This window comes from Epinephelus moara, chromosome 10, assembly GCF_006386435.1.
Source record: "Epinephelus moara isolate mb chromosome 10, YSFRI_EMoa_1.0, whole genome shotgun sequence".
NCBI lineage: Eukaryota > Metazoa > Chordata > Actinopteri > Perciformes > Serranidae > Epinephelus > Epinephelus moara.
In genome coordinates this window covers 14,550,392-14,574,860 of record NC_065515.1, presented here as the reverse complement: position 1 = coordinate 14,574,860, position 24,469 = coordinate 14,550,392, and the positions used below count along the sequence as shown (strand labels likewise).

Here is a 24,469-nt window from a genome sequence, read left to right as displayed (position 1 = left end):
AGAGGGAGGCTTCACCAAGACTACATGACCCTGAGATATGTATATGTGTACCATGCTGTGTATTGCTATATGTTGTTTTTGTTATTTGTCTTAATGAAAAAAATATATATGCTTACTCAAGTATGCAGTTGGGTCCCTAAACAGCTGTTACCTACCACATGGTGGTAACAATGCACCATCCATAACTCTGCTTTTATGAATATGGACTGCAGTGACAAAAGCTGACTCATGTCATGATGTAAGAGACGTCAGAAAATACAATGTCATATTTGTCTTTTTTAAATTGCCCTTTATCTTTGATGTATCATTGCCCTTAATTTTTTTTCCCTCAAACATTTTGTCTGACCAAATAAGAAATGCCTCAAATGTACAGAAAGGTTAACTAAACCAATAAACGGATGCAGAATTATAAAACATAAAGTAAAACCACAACAAGTTTTTCTTTTAATTGTAAAAAGACTTTTATTACATTCTTAAATCCACATATTGTATCACCATTGTGCAATAACACTTTACTGTGTTAAAACCTCTTGGGCTTTATATCCATAACATATCATAAATTATTTCTTATTAAAATCTATATTGATTTAATAATAATAATAATCTTAAAATAGAGTGAACATATCATAAACAGAGAGGATCATGACAAAAGAGAAACTTTTAGGGAGACATCTTTAAAAACGCTCTTTAAAAAAATAGAATTACATCTCTCCAAGACAAAAAGGACACTAAACTGATGAGAAAAAAAAAAAAAAACAGTACACAAAGGGATAAAAATTAAGAAACAAAAGATCACAACAAAACCAACACAAGATTCAGAGATTATAATCCATCTTTTATATTTATTTATTTTTTTACTATATTTACTTTTTTAATATCCTATTTCATCTATGACTCAAACTCAAAGAATAAAAAGTCTTGCAATAATGATATTAGACAGGGGTAAAATCTTTGATACTTCTGAAATCAAACATTCACAAGAACATGTACTGTACACAGTGATCAAGGTTTTAAGGTCTTCTATGTTGGTGCAAGGTGTCTTGCTAGCTAGACTGACTGCAGACACTGTAGGACAGAGAGCCCAGCTATCTCCCTGAGTAACTCTAAACGGAAATGTAAGTGCAGATCCAAAGTGCTGCCGCCTGGACAGCTTTTAGGCCTGTATACTGAATCTTTTCAAATCAGCATGTCTAACATTCTCCACACACAAAGTATTGCACTTTGTTACAATCTGTAAGTGTCATCTGGCTGCGTCAGCTGAGAGCTGACCTGTGTAGTGGTTGGCTGTGTATTTGGTACATTATGTGCTGCGAGGTTAAAGCAACAGTGTGTAAGATTAAGGGGGATTTAGTGGCATCTAGTGGTGAGGATTGCACATTGCAACCAGCTGAAACGATAAAAATTCCTTCAGAGTTCTTTATTCGGGAGGTTTTTCGCGGGAGCCGAATTCGGTCTCGTAGCGGTCTCTTCCTCTCCAAAACAAACGGATCAGGTGATTAAAACCGGTAATAAAACTGAATAAAGCAGTTTCACTTTACAAATTAGTGTTTCTCTGACGCTGCTTGGCCTGTCTGCGACAAGCACCTGCTAAGAGAACAGACGTTCAGGAGTTTTTTCCGGGCGCTAAATTATCTGCAGAGGTCTCTTCCTCTCAAAAACAAATCGACGTGGTTATTCAAATTGGTAAAACTATTGAAGAAAGCAGTTTAACTTTACAAATCAATGTTTCTCTGACGCCGTTTGGTTCGTCTGAGATGGGCTGCTTGCACCTGATAATATGTGCTAACCTTTTTTCTTGGATAACTTAAGATCCAGACTTTAAGGAGGTTTTTACCCGGAGCCAAATAATCCTAAGAGGTCTCAAATTGACCCGATGATTAAACTGGTAAAAACAGTAAATTAAGCAGTTTTAGGTACGAAGAAATCAGTGTTCTTCCAATGCTGAAGGGCTAAGTGCGTCAGCCAACGCGTAACCATGAATAGCGCTATCTAAAGCCAGGGGCTACTGTTGAAACCCGGCGGTGCAACACAGCAGAGTGGATAGTGGATAAGAACTAGCCATGCAGACATAAACGGTTCATTCTAATGTAACAAAACCGCAATCATTCTTATTTGTTAGGTGACTGTACACGAAGCAAAATATACTTATTATATTAGCTTCCATTTCTGCCAATATATCCCCCCGAAATCCTACACACTGGACCTTTAACTGAGCTGGAGTGCTTCTGAAAGTAGTAACTGTAATACATGGCAACAAAGGCCCAACATACTGAGAACAATGGGAGAGACATTATTGCACAATCCCACCATGCCACTGTCTTACGTACCCAGAAGAGGGTAATATACCCCTTCATACTGTGAGATAATGTATGGCGAACAGCACTGTCCCAGCAGTGCAAAGCAAACCTGGCTGACAGCTTAGAGCTAGACATCCAACATTTGTCATGTGATTGTCTTAAAATGCTTTTAACGGTTAAGAACAGCATCAGTTACATCTATTCTTTTCTAGTAGCTTCATCAGGACACTGGTAGAAATCTAATATGTCCTCCAACTCTGAGGAAAAAAGGTTTCATCTGGACACACCCTGTGTCTCCGGAGACTTTACTTCAGATAGATCTGTATCTAAGTAGGGCTTCCTGGACCTGAAGGCATGAACTGCTCTCAAATGACAGAAAAGCAGTCAGAGATCCTCAGCATAAGTAGATCCAGCAGTTCAGTTTGCTCTTTGTCTCCTGTCCAGTTTTAAGAGCGCAATAACAAAATTTACCATAGTTTTTAGTCAGCCTTCAAATTACACCACTAATTGTTACATTTTTGAAGAAGCTCTTCAGTATGTATGCAGAAATACTAACTCAGGGGGGTAGCTGATGGCTCTGTCAACCCTTTGCTGTGCCATGTAGTGTTTGAAGAGGGTGAGGTAGTAAGGGAGTGGGGGAAGAGGAACAGAGGATCTAATTTTCAGATCAAAACACCATGGCTTCCTGCGACAGCGCAGTCCGCCTCAAGAAGTAGTGAAAGTTGGCGCAGACAGTTGACGCCACTAACCGATGTCTAAGGAACTTAAATAACACCATGTCCATTCTCTGCCCCTTAGCCAAACATGTCCATGGAAATGTGGTAAAATGTCACATTTCTTTCTTTGCTCCCAAAGTTTTTCCGAACCTGCTGGTTGAGATGGTGCTGGAGGTTTTGGGCGATGGCACTCTTCTGTGGAGGGGGGCTGAGGTGTGACAGTTCCAGATGCGCCTCTATGAGAGCACAACGCCCCACAGTGGCCGGCTGCCCAGCACCTCGTTCACACAGCGTTTCTACAATGGGAGGGTGTATCTAGCATCTCTGACTGGTTTTAACATAAGTTTCACAGATGGCAGTCTAAGTGCGAACCCGTAAAATCTTGTGCCGAGAGTTCATTTTGGATTTTAACAAGGTCTCATAAGTGCTAATCATCCATTAGATTTGCTTTTCAGCAATCTTTCCATCCCAGAACCCCAACGTTTGGGCAGGCAGTATCTGTTTGAGTGACCTGAGCACAAACGCATCCCTCTCCCCCTCACTCGGGATGAATTCACGACAGCTTTTATCTTACACAATTATATAGGTGTTATCATATATATATGTATATATATATATATATATATAAAAGGAGCATCTGAAAATACTTTCAAAATACCTCTGTGATTCTCTCACTCTCTAAGTGGCATTTTCAAAGGGAAAAAGGTATAAGGGCTGAGGTCACTGATTGTATTAAAAAAAAAATAAAGAGCTCACTTACATCAGTGTCTGTGGGTGTGCTAGTAAAAAGACCTAAAAAGATCAGCGTAAGTGCTATGTTTTTTGCTCTGTGTGCAAGAGTCTGCAGGTGCGCGCTGGGCAGACACTCTGAGTGCTTGCCCTCAATTCACACAGTTTAAAAAAAACCCTGTCTGTTTGTGACTTTGATCGTGGTCCCTTTAAACAGTTTGTTCATACGTTACAAAACTGCAAAATATGGGCGCTACCAAAAATATTGAATGAAACAATAAACCAAGACCGGACTGAGAAGTGACACAGGCATTGTTACTGCAAACCTCCACAAAGTAGGTGAGGATTTTAAGTATGTACATTCTACATCGAGCCTAGGGCTGTGCTGAACGGTAAAAGGAAAAAGGGGGTACATTCAAAAATAGCTTACAGGTACTGTGAGAACGGTCAAAGTAAAAGTCAGCTTGATGAAAGGTCACAGGTCTTTTCATAGAAAAATATTTTTGAGAATACAAATGATGTAGGCTACTCTTTAGTAAGTCCCTAAAAAAAGAGGTAACATGCACTGAGTACCCTGCAGCAGTTGCTGTAGTGTTACACTGGAGCTGAATGGACTGGCTGGCAGGGCGGTGTGAGCTACTCCACAGGGTTGGGAGCTCGTAGGTGAGAGGAGTGTGTCCTAAAGTGTAGCGTGCAGGATTGTCATTGAGCTGCTGGTTGGTCTTGCCTCAGCTGGTTGCCACATTTTTATCTCCCCCCTCCCACCACCTCAATGTCTCTATTTGAATCCCGCTATTAAGCTAAACGGAACTAGCCCTCTGTGGAGTCTGGGAAGGTGATTTCACTGCCAAAAACCTCCCTATACAGAGGGGGAAAGGTATACGCTGTCTCAGGGTGGACCAGGCGGAAAAACTCCAGTTTGTCGATGTGGAGGTTGCAAATGGACTTCATGATGGGAAGCTTAGAAACCATCTAGAAGGGAGATACAGAAAAGGAGAAAGAAGAAAATACAAATTAAACATCTTATTAAAAAGAAGGAGAACAAAGCGTCATGTCAGTTTTTGATGCAGTAATGCAGCAGGCTCTGTACCTTAGCTAGCTTCTCATCTGATGCTCCCTCTTTTTGTAGGCAGCGCTGCAGAGCAACGTAGACTTTCTCCTGCAACTTCTGTATCTTCTGAACATCTGTCAGCCAGGGTCGGTCTGAGGGACATGAGATTGACAAGATGGTTTCATTACTGTTGTCATGCTGCCAATTTAAAACTGCTCCTGGTGAGGGTTTACGGTGCACAAATACCTAGAGGAAGAATACAAAATGCACCGAGCATTACATGCGCTGTGTCGTGCAGATTAACTTTAAGTGCTCTTATATTACATAACTGCTGCTCATTTTTCAGAGCACATCGTAACTTTTGAATTGATTTTCCTCAAGACAGCTGCTGGCTGCGCAACACAGTAACAACAGTTTGCAGAGACATGAAACTTGTCTGAGATAAGTGATCTGTCGTAATGACTTTTTTAAATGTCAGTTATATTAATATTGCATGGTAATGCAGTTGTCAGCAGGGACTCTTATGACTCTTCAGCATCCAAGATTTAACAGCAGGCTGCCATTACAGTGATAGGCTTGTTGTTTCAACTCTGTGTGAGCTGATTTTCATAGTCAATAGCTGGATGCAAAGTAGGAATGTCAAAGAACATGTAATCCTTTGAAAAATGACCATCAGTAAAGTCAGTTACACAAACTTTGCAGCTTTTGTGTGCAAAAGTATGGGTACACTTAAGGAGATTCACACTGGTAAGTCGAAATCCTGTTGGTGCTGGTAATAAGTGTTACCATGGGTGCAGTGTTGCTGATTAATTTATGATGTGAAGACACTTTATTTCACTATTTGAAAATGTCTTTTTTATGTCTATGGGTGGATAATGCAATCTGAATAATGTAGACTACTAAGAAAATAGGTTAAGGTCACAAGCAAAGATTGGTTATAATAGGAGTAAAATTCCACTTGTCACAAAAGTCTTTAATCTATAATTAATAATTATCCTGTCATTTCAACATAAAGTAAATAATATTTGTTAAATAGTGACAAAATACTGCAAATAAACAATGTGAGCGTGCAGGAATGATGTGTTGTAATACTTAAAGAGGTCACCCTTTGTTGTTATGTTACGTAAGATAAAGATATGTTGACTCTAAGCTTTAGTATGCCACTGGTCTGCAGCCGGTAAACATAGAACTCACAACATACAATCATTTTTAACTAACTTTTGTATCCACTGGCGTCAACTATATTGATTAAGTCGGTGTGTTAAACTTGTGCAGCAACTTTTCACAGTGCTGGTAAACATTTCTGTTTACTGTCTTCAAACAGCATCACACGAGCTTTTTACGCATCCCATGTAGTAATTGCTGAACAGTGGCCTCTCTTGGTTACAGTGATACAATAGTGAGCATAAATCCATTTAGTTAAAGAAAAATAATCTTACCTGGTGAGAGCAGCACAGCAGCACTGAAGAGAGCCATCTCTTCCTCGGACATCTGTATACGGCTCAGGCTTTTAGCCAAGTCAAACACTGCATTCACAAGGTCGTCACAGCCTTAAAGGAAGAAAAGAAAGAAAAGTAAAGTCATCATCAAAACAGAGCCGACTCACTGCGATGATGTGACACAGATGTAACACATAAAAAGTTGATCAGAGGCAGACATAGTGATAGAGAGAGACAGTGTTGACTCACCGAGAGCTTTGAAAAGATGAGCAGTCGCAAACTTTCCATCAAAGAGCAATGTATTATTAATGGGGTTGTAGGCCCGACACATGCGGATCAGAAGAACATCCATGCAGCCTGTGGAAACACAGAAGAAAAATCCAGACATAACATTAGTGGCACATACATATCTAAATAGCTAAGAATCAGAATCCAGTTTATTGCCAAGTAGGTTTTCACACACCAGGAACTTGCGTTGGTGTATTGGCGCATAATATAAATGTAAATTAATTAATTTTCCATAACTGCGTATCCTGTTAGGGGGCACGTGGGTGCTGGAGCCTATGCCAGCTGACATTGGGTGAGAGGCGGGGTACAGCCTGGACAGGCCGCCAGACTATGCAGGGCTAACACATAGAGGCAGACAACCATTCACACCTACAGCCAATTTAGAATCACCAATTAACCTCACATGCATGTCTTTGGACTGTGGGAGGAAGCCGGAGTACCCGCCGAAGTATAGTAGGATGTGCAACGTACAGACATATAGTCCAAAAAATGTGTGTTAATATGACACATATAGAAGGATGTTTAAGGTGACTGTTAACATACAAAACAGAACGCACCAACACACCGAGGCAGCTGTCTTGACTAGAGTCACTGAACAAGTTGGAGTAGAGGGAAACAAGCCTGCACATCTCAAACTCCTTCTAAATGATCCACAGTATATTAGGCTGTGCTCAGCAGCAACACTGACAGGAACTAAGTGCCTGTCATCTTTCATCTTTAACAATCAAATCGTCTGAGGATAAAGTGACAAAGTTTTACAATTTGTGCAAGTTTTAGGAAGAAGGCCTCATATTTCTTGAACAAATGTCTTTTTAAATCTCCCCGTCACGATTACATGAAGTCAAACATTCCTCACTGACAAGAGTGCTTTGTAGTCACTGGTTCACATAGACTTTTGTATTATCACTGTTGATTATAAGTCGTAGGCTTGACACACTTATGGTGATGATACATTCAAGAATCTACTCCTGTTGAATTGTATTTATATGTTATTATTAACCTACATTCACAACACTATAACCTGGCTTTCTCCACCCTTCAGGTGATACTCAGGTTTGGTAGATGCATGGGTGTGGACACATGATGCACCAGTTAACCATGATCAATTTGTCCAACTAAACAGAAGACCTTTGTGTGCGTGTTTCATCCTCGTAAAATGAGAATACCTTGGCTGCCACTCAAAGCCATTTGCCTGTTGTTCTGAATGATTTATGTTTTTGGTTGTCACTGAAAACCAAACATCAATTTCAAATTTCCAATACCTGAAGAAACGGATCACACGAAGGCCTACATGAATTATGAGTGCGCTTGATGACCTGAGAAGGCAGTGTGATTAAAACAAGGGACAGCGATTCTGCAGAGTAGCCTTTTCACGTCACTCTGCTTGCATGTGATATCGGGACTATGTGAAGTCATCTCCCACTCGAGGGTAATGTACTGTTCATATAACAGCTGTCTTTGATGAAGCTAAAAGTAATAAACATTCATGCCGCAGGCTTCTTGTCTTGCTGAGGACATATATCTTGTAAAATCAGCTCCTGACTGTTATGAAACACAAAGTATAGAACGTTAGCCTACATAGTGTGTATGCTGGTGTCATGTTCTGACCTGCTTTGAGGAGGATAATCTGATCGTTCTGACAGAGGTCCATGAAGCCAGAGATGCGCTTGGCGAACTCTACCACATACTGGATTGCATTGGTGATGTGAATGGCACATTGTTGCCACATCACTTCAGCGGACTGAAAGAGAAAGCAGAGGCAGGGAGGCTTTATGAGAATCGTAATACATAATAGGCATCATACAAGTTGTGCTCTGTTAACTCTGAGCTTATCTACACTCTGGTTGAGTGATTTACCCCTAAAGACGTCCTGACCTACAGCTTGTCTGATAATATGCTGCATCTCCTGTAAAACTATGTCCTACAACCTTGACTAGTGAGACAAAAAGCCCAGTCTGAGGTGTGTGATAAAAATGTTTGGATATGCAAACGCCACTGTAAGAATCAACTCGGGTGATAAGAAAGGAACACTATTATTTGTTTTAGGAAACTTCTTTGTAGAAGTTTTACAGTTGATTTTTGTGCAAGGTTAAAAACCTGAAAACGTCCCTTTGTGAACTTTGTACAAGAGAAGAACACAGCAGGATGGGCAAACTATAACGATGTGAAACTGTGACTAATGTGTAACTTTACATTTAGATTGTACAGAACAGTTGTGTATAAATGTCATTTACTTGCAGTACAATAATGTGTCATATGTCAGGCCTTTCCTACTTAACCACGTAATCATGAGCCAGTAATTCCGAGTATAACCCACATAACTGAGAAGGCTGTGATCACGTCACCAATGCGCTGACAGAAGTAAAGAAGGAAGTAGTATAAAGAGCGAAAGTCTGCGTAACAAGGCAGGTTGGGGCAGTGGATAGGTCAAACAAACACAGGACCTTCCTTCAGGAGACAGGTGTTTTTACTTTTATAAACCTAACCTATGTAACTTTACTTGCGAAAACCTAACCTTTGTGACTTTAAAAATTTGCCTTCGTATAGGGGACCCCTGCTCTACCCACTAATCCATCGTGTTCCCTCTATGTGCATTTTAATAAGATATGTAACAAACTGTTGTATGAGGTTATGTTGCGTACATACCTTGGTCTGGTATGATCGTGTCTCCTCTGGGCTATACAAGGTCCACGCCATTCTCTTCAGCTCCTCTGTGCTGTACTGGCTCGTCTCAATATGGGACTTCAGCACACTCTGAGTTATACGCTCTGAACAGAGGGAAAGGTTTTGTGATGAGATTAATGTTGTTTTTGAGATAGATTTAACAAGCTACTGGACGTTATTCAGCAGCTAGGCTTCATAGGATTTATACTGACCTATCTCAAGCAGGGAGCAGCCCTCGGGCAGCGGGTTGAGGATAGCATGTGAGAAGAGTCCAGAGTCGTGCAACAGCTGGTACTCATGCTTGATGCTGTGGTTGCCGTCTACAAAGTCCAAGTTGGTCTGTTCTGGTGAGCTCTGAGAGGACGAACTGCTGCCTCCACTGCCGCCCAGCATGTCCAGGTTACAGTACTCCCCACCTCCATCCTCTGGGGTCAGCGGCAGATCGAAAAGCAGGCCTTCTGGCAGCGTGGTGATGTCGTCCAGGTCGCTGAGTGCGGTGCTGGAGCCTCTTCTGTAGGTACGGCCGTGGTCAGTCAGGTCGCTATTCTCCTCTCTGACACCAAGCCCTGCACACTCCTGGGACTGCTGGTGCTTCTGGACCTCTGCATACAGGCTGTCACGCTGCTTTTTGGACATTCGACCAAACTTGACAGCTGCGACAGAAGGATGTAAAGACGAAAATTAAACACTCAGGAAGGTATAGTCTAGGTCAAACAAGGATTATATGACTCATCCAATGTGACAAGTATGAAGTGGAAACTGAGTTAATTAAATATAGATTGAGTGGCTGAACTCACCATCACGGCTCATGCCCAGAGCGAGACACTTCTGCAGCCTGCAGTGCTGACAGCGGTTACGGTTGGTCCGGTCAATGAGACAGTTCCTCTGTCGTGAGCAGGAGTACATAGCATTGTTCTGCTGGCTGCGTCGGAAGAAACCCTAAAGACAAAAATAAAAGACAAACGTGCAAAATTGGAATCAGTGAAACAATGTGAGCATCTAAATGCTTGTTGGGGAGATCATTACCAAAACTTAGAATGCCTTTAAACTACTTTTCCCACTATAATTAACAAATAATAAAGGAGATGGTTGATAGCTCACCTTGCAGCCTTCACAGGTGATGACACCATAGTGGATCCCTGATGATTTGTCCCCACAGATTTTACACGGTATCACTTCTATTTGAGCTGCAGAGACAGAGATAAATGAGGGAAAAAAGGAAATCAGTGAAACAGTAAAAAACATTTTAAAAGAGACTGAGACTGAAAAAGAATTTAATTTTGTACTTGGTTACTGAGAAACAAATAAATACATAGAGATTAGGATTAAATATGAATCATAACACTGTGCGTTTCTTTCATTCATCATAATGGTATCGATCTAAAAGGATTAGGTGATTAATCGATTCGCCAATCCACAAAAAAAAATCAATGAGTGACTATTTTGACAATCAGTTAATCGTTAGAGTCATTTTTCCAGCAAACTTGCCCCTCTTCTCTCTGTTTTACATCACTGAATATTTTTGATTATTGGACTGTTGGCTGACATTTTACAGACAAGACAACTAAACAGTCAATTAAGAAAATAATTGGGAGACTAATGTAATACTAATGGGCGGCACGGTGGTGTGGTGGTTAGCACTGTCGCCTCACAGCAAGAGGGTTCCCGGTTCGATNGCAACCCTCAAGAGGATGAAGCCGTTAGAAGATGTGACGTGATATGATTGTTGAATACCACTTTAATGATATTACTTGCAATAAATAAATGGATGTTAAAGTGTATTCAGTTTTCTGCTGCCTTCAGTAAATTGCTAAAGCACAACAAATTGTTTGTTGCTGAATTAAAAAATTAAAGGAAATTATTTCTAACATTCTTTAACTGAACAAATTGAACGTTGAACTGAACACAAAAGACACTAATGGAAAAAAAAGACTGATAGTTACATTTTAAAGTGCAGTTTTTAGTGATGATTGCTAAAAATATTGCAGTCTTTTGCAATGTGTTTATCATACAAGTTTACAATGCAATGAAGATAATAAACATGATAAAATTGTGCAGCCCTAACAGCACATGAGGAGATTTTATCTATTGCAGTTGTTGCATGATTGGCATCTACATAAACATATTCAGAAAACCCAGCCCATAAATATGTAATAGGCAAACATCTTTTGTCACTGTCCAGAAGCATTGCGATAAAGACAAGTTGCTGGAATATCTTCTTTTAGGTGTATGCTGACTGCCGTTACTGTCAAACCAACACCTCAGTCATATCAAATGTTGGCACTATAATAAATCAATATTTATTCTAGACAATCTTTTTTATTCAAATATTTATGCGTGTGACAGGTGTTGGTACAGGAAGAATCACTTGACTTTCCCAGTTATTTCTTGACAGTCAAATGTTGTCGTTTGCGTTACAAGGTTTGAAATGTAGCTAAGTGGATCGTACAGTGGATCCTGTGATAAAGTACACTGCGTAAACATTATACACCTTGAGTTCATTGTGGAAGACTGAGCCTTCTTACTCAGGAACAGTCTGTTCTTTTCATTATGTTGTTTATCTAAGTAGCTGGGCCTCCTCAAGCCCAGAATAGCAGGTCAATTGCATTAGCTGAGGCCCGGGGTTATAAAGTTTCACAGCCCTCTCTCTCTCTTTCTCTCTCTATGTCGCTCCTCCTCCACTATGAGCAAAATGTTAGCAGGTTAACAAAGACTTATGCTGTGCTGAACCCTCCAAGGCCTACAATTGTAACCCGCAAAATAACTGCAACTGACTGTTGCTGTGTAGACTGTGTGAAAGATTTGATTTGGCTCGGGCAGCAGGGTGTACCAAACAATCCCCAAACCACTTTTGTTGGGTCACAGAGGGTATTAGGTAACCTGTAAATCGCAGCAACAGCTTTAACTGGCCATCACAGCTCTTCAGAAAATTGCTGTTTTCTAAGGGCTCTTTGATAAACTACTCACGACCAACCAATCACATGAGTCACTTTGCGTGGGGAGGGATATGCGTCACACAAGGAAATCAAAAGAGGTTAGTGACAACCCTGAAAATCACAATTTAGAAAAAATATAATTCAACATTTCCCCCTTCACAAAGACTTTCTGTGCAGTGCAGGTGACTGTTTCTGTTGGGTATCATTCCTACTGGGCCGACGCAACTGGAGGATATAAATAAATAAAGGCCAATGGAAAAAAATCCCTTTCTATTGCTCCCTTTATCGCTCCCCCTCCAGAGCCTCCCCCCCGCCCTTCAGCCTGTTATATAACTGCCGTCTGGCCGCATTCCATGAACACACTCATTCAAAGGTGGTTGTCTTAGCAACGGTGTGACAATCCTCCCTCAACCTCCTGCGCTACCATTGGCTGCTGAGTGAGCGGCTTTGTCTGTGAGTCGCCGCCTCACCTGCCAGTCAGCTGAGCTGCACCGTCAGGCCCAGAGAGCAGGAGCTGCTCCACTGACACAGTTTCTCATTCAGCAAAAAGGGGGAGGCGCTTGTGGTGGCAGCCTCACAAGGAACACAATCTGGTTTCTTGCAGGTTTTAAGGTGGAACCCAATCTGACTCAGTCTTTAAATTAAAGAAAGGCGGAGCCCTGCTTTTGATTTGGAAGCAAAACAATATAAGGTTTCACCCAAAGATGGATGAGCAGTTGAAACTGGCATACACAAACTGCCCCCCTTTTACAGCATGCGTAACATCTGGAAATATTTCCCCAAACATCTATACAGTAAGCTGGAGTGGGGGCAACACACTAAGCTAATAGTGGCTCTCAACTTGTCGCAGCATGTCAAGTATTTGAGTGAAATTTCAGCTGTGTTTGAGCTACACCATAAATCTATTTTTACTCCGGTGCAGTTGGCAGCACAGAGATTCCTCCTGCCGTCCTGGACTATTGGCAAATACATGTTGCACAAATCACACCTCAGCACAGAAGTGTGCACTGTTTAGTATAAATAACAGTGTCTAAAGCAGTTAATAGAGTCGCCACCGACAGCTAAACCAGTCTACTCTGCGGCCATTCACTTTTCAGTATGTTGTGTTGCAGTATGGGCCTGAACAACGGTTTCTTTATTCTCATCTGAGTTTATTTAGAGCAGTTCCTCGAATCTCTGTTCTGAGACAGCCTGTACTTACGCAAACAAGGAAAACACTCATTCTGTGTGCTTAAATGCTGTTGGCATGTGTTAAAGGCTACACAAAAATCTATTGATTGTAGATAAAATGTAGCTGAAATTTTTGAATTATATAATAGACACTAGCTTTGAAGTCTAAACGAAGCTGAAGCAATATTAAGTACATGTATATAAATGTAGATAACTGTATATATAAATGTATGGTGTACAAATCCCTCCTATCATAAATTGTATTCCATTTCCTACACTGCAAAGAAGCGTCTTTTCACACAGGAGAGCTTTTAAACTCAGTCTCTACATGTGGCGATTTAAAACTCCTTTCTGTGTCAGTGTGTCAGTGTCTTTTCTTCAGCAATTTTCTCCATCATTGTTGTAAAACCTCTGGGACTTTGCTCTCTCATCCCACCTAATCAAACACAGTCCAAGGTCCTATTTACCTTGCACTCTGCATTTACCTGACATACTGTATACTTAACCTACATTCGGAGGGGCTGAGGGGCCTCTATAGGAACAACAGCATATATGGTGTATTGTGTAACACACTGTACAGTCGGGTTACCAACAGAGGGGGCATGCAAAGTCAAAGTTGGCAGCTATTTCCACGAATATCAACTAATGTCCTCTTTCTGACATCTCCTTTCCTAGACACAGTATCTCCCAATTCAGGGCCTCAGCTACCACATGTGTTCTATAGCCTGCAGATGCTGTATGTGGACAGTAATGGCTGCTTTTCCTCTTCTTCTTTTCCTCCCGCTGACCTACCTAGAGAACACAGATAGTATAATATGGCCTGACACTAACCCCAGTCTCTTTAAAAATGCACCACAGGTTCAAGTAATTACTCAGCAGATGTGACAGTAGTGGAATGAGAGGTATACGTGTACACTGAGTCCATCGCACAGGCCTGCAGCAGGTATGCTTTTAACTGCAGCCTTTGCTGATGGGTTTTGACAGCAGGAGAGTAACACTGAATAGAAACAGTCTGTGGAGCATTTCAGATGTTTTCTCCTTCCTTGTGACTGGAATAATTCTCTTCCATTTTTCTGTAATACAGTCAGCATAATGTTGTAAGCACAATTACTTTCCTGGCAGTTCAGAGGAATAGAATATTAATTGTACTTCCATCAGCACACATCCTAAAAAGGAGCTCAGCAGTACAGCTGTCGACCCTGCCAGGTGAAGATATCCCGAAACAGATTTTTTCCCCCACTTTGTGCAGTTTCCACTTTTTATATTTCCCTTTCTATTTTCCCCCCTTTGCTTTATGTTATGGATTACCAAACAACGCCGCCATGCCTGCCAAGAAGCCAGGCTTCACACTCTGTGCCTCTGTAATTTCTCACCATTGATCAGAGGAGATAAAGTGCATTCACTTGATCGGGCTGTTTATGCAGCTCCGAGCCCAAAACCCAAGTGGGCCTCTGCAACACAAGCAAAACCAGACGGAGGAATTCAGTGCACAGCATGTAATTTTGCATGCTGTTCCAAACCACAGGAACAAATTTAGGACTATACTGCAGCAATCGCAGTCGCCTTGAATTCAAGTCTCTTCGGGTCTGTTTAGATGTCACTTATCGTCTGGCGTACGTGGAGCAAAGATATGGCCTATCGAAATGACTTAGGATACCGCAAAGGAAAATATTATTTGTGTGTAATCATTGTGTACATAACTGTGCTGCAAAGTGAGCTGTGTTACTAAAATATTTTATATAAATGAAACAAAATCTACATAAACAGCACTACCTAACATTTTGCTTTAATACTAACATGCAGGCTGGGTGAAGAGTGAAAGCTTTAGATAAGGGGAAAGGAATCTTAGCGTGCAGTTGTCAGAGAGAAGGGGCACCTTGACACATACTGTAGTTCGCTGTGAACTTCCCCAAGGCTGCAACAGATAGTGTCTTTGAGGCAGAGCTCGGCACAGCAGCAGACTTGGAGCTCAGAGAGCGCCCTCTCCTCTTTACTGCCACCCTACCTTTGATCCTGGACTAACTGAGCTCCAGCACAGTCTTGTAACACCTCAGCTCTGCACAGCATCAGCCCACTGAGACGTAAAATAAGTGCTTTATAGAAGTTTGTCTATTAGATCTTGTTGCATAATACTATACCTACCTAACCTGTTTGTGCAATGGTTTACAGGAATAACTCTCAGACAGACAAACAAGTGCAACAGCATTGTTTGCGATCCTCCAGGTATGAAGGTGACTCAGAAATATTACATCTGCACACGGCTTGTGATATTCACGCTCTTGTGATATTGTGGCGTTTTTACGAAATCAGATTGAGAAGCCATGCTTGACTTGAGTGACACACATTCTGGCTGATAACCTTAGCTAACAGAGGAAACTGAGCTTAACTCAACCCTGCTGTGCTTCATGGTTATGTGGGCTTGCTGTGCTCATATCCTGCTTGTCGCAGCGGTGCGTGGCATTGACATCACAACAGAACAACATCCACAGAACAACTGTAGCCTGTCGAATCTTAATAGAAGTATTTTACTTTAAATCAACAGATACTTGTTGTAAGATTTCATATATAAATACAGTAATATAGTCATGTTTTATGTATGTTTGTGTGTTGTTTTTGTGCTTTAAATGCATATTATTTTATGTTGAGCCTTGTCAAAGCTTGACAATAAAGTTAATCTTCTTAAATATTTGCCAAATAGTATAAAACTAATGTTTTTTTTCTTTTTACTAAAAAAATGATTAAAAAAAAGTACAATAAAATGCAGCATGCATCTTGCAAGGTGCATTAAAATCTGGCTCTTCCAGTGCAGCTTTTGTCATTCATCATTATCAACATTATCTCATCAGTAATGACGACAGACCATGGCCCTCCACCCACTGGCACACGCAGACACACACACAAAGACACACACACACACACACACACTGTAATCCTCAATGACAGAACTAGGTCAATGGAGCACCTCCTCTCTATCTCTCCCTCCCTCCTCCCTCCCTCCCTCCCGCACCTCCTCACACCGGCCGCCATACTGCTGACGCTGAAAACAAAAACACGTTGGCTGATGAACCAACTGTAACAGTAAAACACAGACCAACACACCATCAGTGCTCTGAGACACATTAAAACATCACTGAAAATTAAAAGTAAAAAATGCCAGCAGAGTGCATTAAAATATAAAACTAATGGTTGGATCATACAGAAGTAGAACAAAAGTGTAGCCTAATAAAATCCACCCAATGGAAAAAAATGAGGATAATCTGATAAAGTGGGGACTACTTATTCACCATAAACAACCCCTGCCAGCAGATTTTCGCTCGCTTTGACAGCCTCTGAATCACTCCGCTCACTCCCTCCCTCCCCTCTCTCTTACATAACTGGAGTCACCGGTCAAATAAAGTAATACACAGCCACAGCGCATAACTCCTCTTCTCAAAATACATGCACAAAACCATTACAGATTATAAAACCACACTGAACACACTCACATTTAGAAAAAAGCATTTATAAATTTATGTGTTATAATTTAAATAAATGTCTAAAGATCTTGTAATGTGCTTATTTACCTTTAACATTGTGCAAGCAACTTTCATGGACAGAAAGGTGGTAATTTTACATTCAACCTAATATTTTATTTTATTTCCCTCTATGATGTAATCCGGTGTTTATTCTAGCGCGAGCCTGCAGCCTACGCACTTTGGACTCAGTCTCACAGCAGTGCTCTATCACGCTAAATGCAAAAGTTATTTATAAACACCAGCTGTTAAAAAATACATTCTGGGAAAAAGTAATGTAACCAAACTCACCTCTCATGTCGGCGATGAAGTCTGTCCAACTCTTCAACTCATGCAACTCCAGGTGGAAACGAAGCCAAGAAACAGTGAGAGCGACGCGCACTTATTTGCTCCAAACCGGAGCAGCTGAAAACTGTCACAACAGCAAATCCTCATATGGATTTTCTGACTTTTTCTTCGCACGCGCCGACGTTAAATATAAATTAAAGCAACGGTGTGTTTGTAAGTTATTTACTTCGCGTCAGGTCCGCGCAGTCTCAGAGGTACAGTAGTGGTGAAACAGCGACACGGTAACACAGCAGCAGTTCCTCGTCTCCTCGCACAGCTCTATGTGTCCTCCTGCTCTGCGGCTCGCTGTAACCTAGTTTCGGCGCGTGGACTACACATGATCCTCACCCCGCGGTCCGCCCGCCTCGTGCCCCGTGATCTGACGCGCGCGCGCCACCCTCCGCGCGCTTTAAGGAGGTTCTCGCGTGCGTGGGAAAGTGTGGCAGTGTGTCATTTCAGACCGACGCTCAAACAGCTTGGGAACTATTTAATAACAAGAGCGCAGTTTTATATCGGTGCAGATTATTTACCTCTAATAGCCAGCCGCAGTGTTTTATTTTTCTTCCTCAATCAAAATGAACTGAGATACATTTAAAATTATAGATAAATAAAATATCTCCACGACAACCCTCAATGTAGAGGCTATAATTTATTAGACTGGATATTTTTAAACAGACTTAAAGGTTCATATGGGTGTTTTTGCATGTTTCCATACACCATAAACCACATGGAAATCAACAGCAGAGACCAGCTGGCTTAAAAGAAGCTTTCTTTTATTTAATGTTAGTTATAGTATCAGGAAGTTATGATAATGCAGGTGAAAGTGCACACATATAGTCTATATTACACAACAACAACAACAACAACAACAACAACAAAAATCTAGCTCTAAGCATGAGGTGTGGTGTTAATATATTTGACAATTTCTTCCAGTATCTGAAAACTGATTTTTATTACATAGTCCACTGAAGTTCACGTCAACCAGTGGCCAGAATTTGACTATGGAAAGTATATGTGATATATTTGGATAAGACTACTTTATTGTACCATGACTAGGGGCATAAATATAGAAATATAGATGATGCAGGCAGTGTGGTTGCACTGGGGCCCATGAAGTAGGGGGCCATAGAGAGAGTGGGTGGAGATTGGGCCCTTATGAGTGATTTCCACCTTGGAAATATGCCTGTGTTCAAACAAGAACTCTAGAACTATATATATATATATATATATATATATATATATATATATATAAAATTGTTCAACTAAATTGATAATTTCTTACTATCTCTGGTATTTTTTGTCGTATACAGATATGCAGTGATGATTGCTGGGTAATATATATGTTGATGTTCTCCAATGTCAAGTCTCTGATCATGTGGCGAGACGATACGTGCATGATAGTGTGCACTGGGGCCCGTCGTAACCACCATACGCCACTGACCATGACACTGTAAAATCTGTGGTTTAACCACTAATATCACCTTTAGATGGACACAATAGGATCAGCTGTTGATTCAACACAGTTAATGATTGTGCATTTTAGTTCCCTAATTTCCCTCATGTGACCTTTATTTTGTTTCCATAGGTTGCACTAAAACTAAAAGACATTTTTTTCTGCCACTTTCAACAGAGAATATAAAGTGTGAACATGCTGGATTGTTAGGCCTGCCACTGTAGCACATTAGAGAATATGAGACAGACAAACATACATACAACAATGGACCAAAGTTATGTCCAATTATTCTACAAATAAAACAAAAAGAGGATTCTCCACAGGACATAATATGAGATAAATTTGCTGTGTGTCGTACTTATTTTTTGGTGAATTAATTAGCTTTTATAAGAGACGCTTTCATGTCCCCAGTTCTCCTCTCCGAGCTGGCTGTAACACTGTAGAACCCTGCATTATATCACCGGATTACCAAACACTAATCTTCGTAGAGGAATTAAGTGTGACCACAGGTTGTTGTGCTGTGTGCTCTCTTTTGTTTTGTTTTCCATTTCCTGAAATGTTGCAATCCAGGCTACATTTAGTATAATTTTCAAAGCACAGAGCGGACAGCTTTTAACCTGAGCGTGTGGTAAGATGAATTACATGCAGTGCTTAATTAAACACAATATTCAGGGTTTTATACAAATCTCTTGATGTAACATACCTCACAGAGCAAAAGTACACCTGTGTGAATGCATGTAAGTTTGCATGTACCGTATGAACTGTGTGAATGTATGTATGTACTGAATGTGTGCATGTACCCTATGTACCGCATGAATGTGTGCATGTGTGTGTGCATGCATGTACAGTATGTCTATCTTTAGTTTATTAGAGTTCACCGGGTACATTTTTTCCCCTGTCGCTTACCTTTGAAATGTGGGTGTGTGTATAGAAGAAATAAAGCAGAAACACCCTCTGACCACAAACATGCAACGACGCAAACAAAAGCCATTAATGACAGTGCCGATGAAAATAATTGATTTGCAAGCGTGGGGAAGATGACGAGTGTATCATGTAACTCAGGCACAGTTATGAAATGAGGAGAAGAGAGAGATTATGGTAAGTAGGTTAGTGGAGCAACACAGAGCTTTCACACCCCTCCCTCTCCCGGCTTTCTTGTGTGCATGCGTGGTGAGTCTCCGCCTTGTCTTTCTGCCTTTTTTTTTTTCCACCATGGACACTTTTGTTCTGAATCATATCAAAGCTCATACTTTTATATACAGTCCCTCAGCTCCACCTATGCATGCTTTATGTTCTCGGCTCTCTCCATTGTTCATACATGCTTGTGTACACAGTCTTTTTTCTCTACATCTCCATAGGACCTGCTTGCCCCACTTATGCAATTGCTCAAATGAAAAAAAAAAACATACAACATTCATGCAAAGAAGCACTTGCATCTTCCTGAATGCATGTTTTAAAAGCACAATGCTGGGAAAAGCTCAGTAAGAGTGTTTTGCTTTATTATGTTCTCTGGTTGTAAACTTCCTTTTCCTCCCATTTAGGTGGTTTTGTCAGTCTGATGATTTCCTTCCTGATCCTCATGCCGTCTTTCTCGGGTTATATTATGTCCCTCTGTCGCCATGAAGCAGCCACACATCCATCCGGTGTTTGCCTGCAACGTCACTGACCCCCTGACCCTGAATCTTATGTAACCATGGCAATACCCAAATTAGAACATGGAGCATGGAAAGAAGGAGGTGCTTAGAGCTTCGAATACAGGCATGTAGCTCCCAACCAGCTTTCCAGATTAAGGCAGATGGAATGAACGCGCCTGCTGCTGTGTGTGTGTGTGTGTGTGTGTGTGTGTGTGTGTGTGTGTGCACTCTGTGTATTTCTGTGTGTTTGTTGCACCACAGGGAAAGAAACTCAAGGAGAAATCAAACACCTCCAACAGAGGTGGTGATGATGGTGATGATCACACATTCGGAAGTGTTTTCTGCACGTTCAAACTGCGGTGCATGAATGCAACGGCAATTTAATAGCTCAAGCTGGCCTCTGCCCCACGGCGCATAAAGCCCAGTATACTGAGAGGATTATTTTAGGATCCAGGCTCTGGCTTCCATAATCCTCTCTCCTCTCCTCTCCCTCATCCTGCTAAATCCTCTCCCTTCTCCCCTTTCAAATGCCCACTAATCTCTCTCCCTGTGACTCTCCATGTGGCTGTAATCTGGTTTGTACCTATCTTTCACCTGCACCAGGTTCACATCAATAGGTCAGTGTGCCAAACTGCAGGGTGCTTCTCCCTTTTCCTCCTCTTAGACTTTGTCACCAAGTCCTCCACAACCTGAAGGATGTCCTGACTGGTGTTTGACTTTAATGTGCGCTTGAAGGCCACACACTGGCACCAATATTTCCAAACTAAAGTCAGAGATATTACTTGTCTTTAAGACTGAGTTCATTCCTCACCTTGGAAACAGCAGTTGACAATATAATCTAACCATAAGGTATATTTATACGCCACTCTGGAGCTTCTAATTGTCTTACATGATCTTCTGAAGCAGAGGGAGTTGCCCAGTTGTCACGGCACTGTCATTGTTTCCCCTGGAGCTGTACTCTTAAAAGGATAGTCAAATTTTTTTGACAAGATGTGATGGCTAAAAAAGAAATGTCAATATGCTAGCATGCTCACAATGCCAATGCAAATATGCAGATGTTTAGCAGGTATAATGTTTATCATGTTAACCCTCTCTATTCACTGTGTGAGCATGTCAATATTTGCTAATTCACATTTATATTATTAACTCAAATTGTAGCTGAAGATGATGGGAGTTTTATTAGTTCTGCTGATAATTAGCATAGACTGTTAAAAATAATGGACGTAGCTACCTTGACCTCACCCATTGGTTTGTGACTCCTGTTTGGTTTTTGGAGACAGAAGTGACAATATTTGGGTGAGAGGCTGGCACTGTGGAGGAGCGATGGGTGTGACTGAGAAGCCGTAGACACTATCGGCAGACGGCCTGTTTTTCAAAGCGACCCATCCTTAATTATGCGTAGCTTTAAGGCTTAATAACATTGCATGAGTTATATAAAAATCCAATCCCCAGGCAGTTTTCATGAACGGGGACTCCCTTTTTGAAGCCTTGAGTTTGGCATTTTTGCTGTTGCCATTTTGGATTTTTGGAGCTGGAGGTGACCCCATGGATGTATAAAGAGAACTGGATACAGCGTTGGAAGCAGGGCCCTGTTAAAAGTTGCTCAGTTGTGCATGATGCCAAAAAAGTTCCACTGCAGCAGGCACACTAGAGACTTCTACAGACTTTCAGTTAAGCACTCCGCTAACTGGGACTGGGACAAAATGATTGAATTGTGCAGCTCTTCTAGACTTTCCAAATGGTAATAGACTGAATGGAATTCTGATAGGGAAATGAATCATTTCACAGGGGTTGTGACACTCAAAGTAATGTATCCACTGATGTTTCTCTAACAATGTAATTTTATGGGAAAAAATCTTTTTGGGCCACAAGGCATCACATGACGACACGACTACCACTCAAATTGTCTTCAAAGCCTGGCACACTTTTTAGGAGCCTGAGTGACCTGAGGTACCCATATTTTTGGACATATATTTGGACAAGAGAGTGGAGCTGTGGAGGAGTGAGGGGTGGATCTGACTTAGAGCCCAATGTGACACCTTGTAAACAGCCTGTCACTCTAAGCAGCCATGCCCTTAATTATACAAAACTTTAAGCCTTGATGAGTTATATAAAAATTCACCCCCAGCTACAGTTGTCATGAACTATATATTAGCTATAGAGGCACAAACTGTTTGTGTACCAGGCTGTAAACATGTTTATTTCTGCTGTAAAGTTTGGCAGTTTAACATAAGGGGCCTGTGGGGTTTGACTGGTTTCTGGAGCCAGCCTCAGGTGGCAATTTGATGAACTGCAGTTTTTGGCTCTTCACGTTGGCTTCATTTTTTCAGCCTTGGAGGTTGCCGCTTGGAATTTAGTCATAAAGCAAAGTATTAGACACATTAAATATTTCAGTCAGAGGATCACAAAGTTATTACAATTCATCCTGAGGGAGACATTAATGTCTGTATCAAATTTTATGGCAATTCATGCAATAGTTATTATAAATATAAATAGAAATATTTGACTAAAAATCATAAATGTCAATTTAAACGACCCCTCCACATATGAGTAATGTGCCTGGGCAAGTGTATTCAGCTTGGACATTCCACTGAGCAGAGTTAAAACACATGCAGTTACCCAGGTGTACTACTTGTCTGTGCTTGAGATTGTTCACGCAGAATTCTTTTAAATTGTTTTTTGCAAAAAAGACTTTGGGAGGTATTGAGCATACGACTGGATAAATGAGACTTGGGTTATGAGCTGAGTGAGAGTTTGTAAACGGATGTTTTGATATAGTTTTCCTGCAGACACGGCCCCAGTTTACTCCATTAGTCATTAAGGATTTCCTCTATATTTGGATTCTTCGGTCACTGTGGCGGCATGCAAGAAAAACAAAGTTTTCTTCACAAATTCAGTGTAAAGTGGAGCGAGTGACTGATATATAACTAATCTTGTGAGTGAAGTGGTTTTGGAGACAAATACCCTCCCTGAGATATATGTATTTGGCTTTTATTTGATAGGATTGATAGTGGTCTTTAAAAGCGGGGAAAGAGAGAACATGCAGCAAAGGGTGGAAAGTTTAGACTTGAACCCAGGGGCACACACTGTCTAATGCTGCTTCGGTATTCTGCTGTTCACCTACAACCTCATCAACTATGGTGTTACGCTTGTGGCAAGGAGAACTAGATGTGACACGGGAAGCATGAGCTAATGAGCTAAACAAACAGACAAGGAGCAAGCTGCGGTGCCCTTCAGTTCACTTTTGACTTGGTATTTGTCGTCCCTCAGCAGCTGCTGATACTGGAGATGGCTGAATTTATTACCCTCAGGTACGCATTAGCTTCACATCCTGTCGTCAGGAGTCACAATGTTTATTTGGTCTTGACGGGCAATATCTAAAAGATAGGCATCCAATTAAAGGTGACATTTACCGTGGTGTATGTGTCCGCGCAGCTTCCGCACACAGTGTTTGTCCTGTTGTCTGTCGATGGTGCTCTGCCTCCGTCCAGATAATATCGCATCTGACAGTCATGACAGGAAGAGGCTACCACAGGCATTTGCAGAGTTGTGACAGGACAGAGGAATAAACATCAATTTAGACAGTCTAATAGATAATACTGGGACCCAGAGGAGATTATAGCAGAGATTATGTCTGTGAGATAAAAATTGAGTCTTACAGGAATATTAAATAAGAATGGATCTGGACTGAGGATAGAGGCCTACTGGGACTCGGATATATACATCTCCTCAGGATGATATCACCGCTCCAGGCTCAGATAAGATGTATTCACTGTAATACACATATAAAATACTGCCAAATCACTGTCTCAACCTTTAAACACAAGTCCCTTCTTTTCCACAGTCGTCTTTGAATAACCAGTCGGCTGCAAAGCTCCAAAGGCATTTGTGTGGCTTCTGTCTGTGAGGCCTGAAGTTCATTACCTCATATCTCATTCCTCCCATCTGCTGTTATTTTTCCCACCCTTCCCCTTCATTGCTAATTAAGTGCAAATCCTGTCCTCGTTTCGGTTACAACACATGTTGTTAGGGCGATGTCATCATTCATTCTTGCTCATGTGAATGAGCGATGAAATATGTTACAGTTTTTTTCCACACATTTAGTGGATCATGGGCAGACGTAATCTAAAGCTCACACCTTCTTTGTACAGCAAGAGCCTGCTCTGGTGAATGTGCTAACTATTTCTCGTTGCTTTCACACCTTTTTTTTTTAGATGATTTTTTAAAAAAAATTAACACACTCTTAAAAACAG

At 41.1% G+C, this 24,469-nt stretch overlaps 1 protein-coding gene across 1 annotated transcript; it reads right to left on the bottom strand.

The window, feature by feature from the left end:
- Nucleotides 1–448: 448 nt before the first annotated feature.
- Nucleotides 449–17,445, bottom strand: rorca (RAR-related orphan receptor C a). Its single transcript, XM_050054864.1, has 10 exons — nucleotides 17,094–17,445; nucleotides 10,286–10,371; nucleotides 9,982–10,123; nucleotides 9,397–9,837; nucleotides 9,167–9,288; nucleotides 8,129–8,261; nucleotides 6,482–6,589; nucleotides 6,233–6,343; nucleotides 4,833–4,945; nucleotides 449–4,714 (listed from the first exon to the last, which is right to left on the bottom strand). Exons 1-10 carry the CDS (start codon nucleotides 17,098–17,100, stop codon nucleotides 4,553–4,555), a joined length of 1,425 nt encoding a protein of 474 aa, XP_049910821.1. The 5' UTR covers nucleotides 17,101–17,445; the 3' UTR covers nucleotides 449–4,552.
- Nucleotides 17,446–24,469: the final 7,024 nt, after the last annotated feature.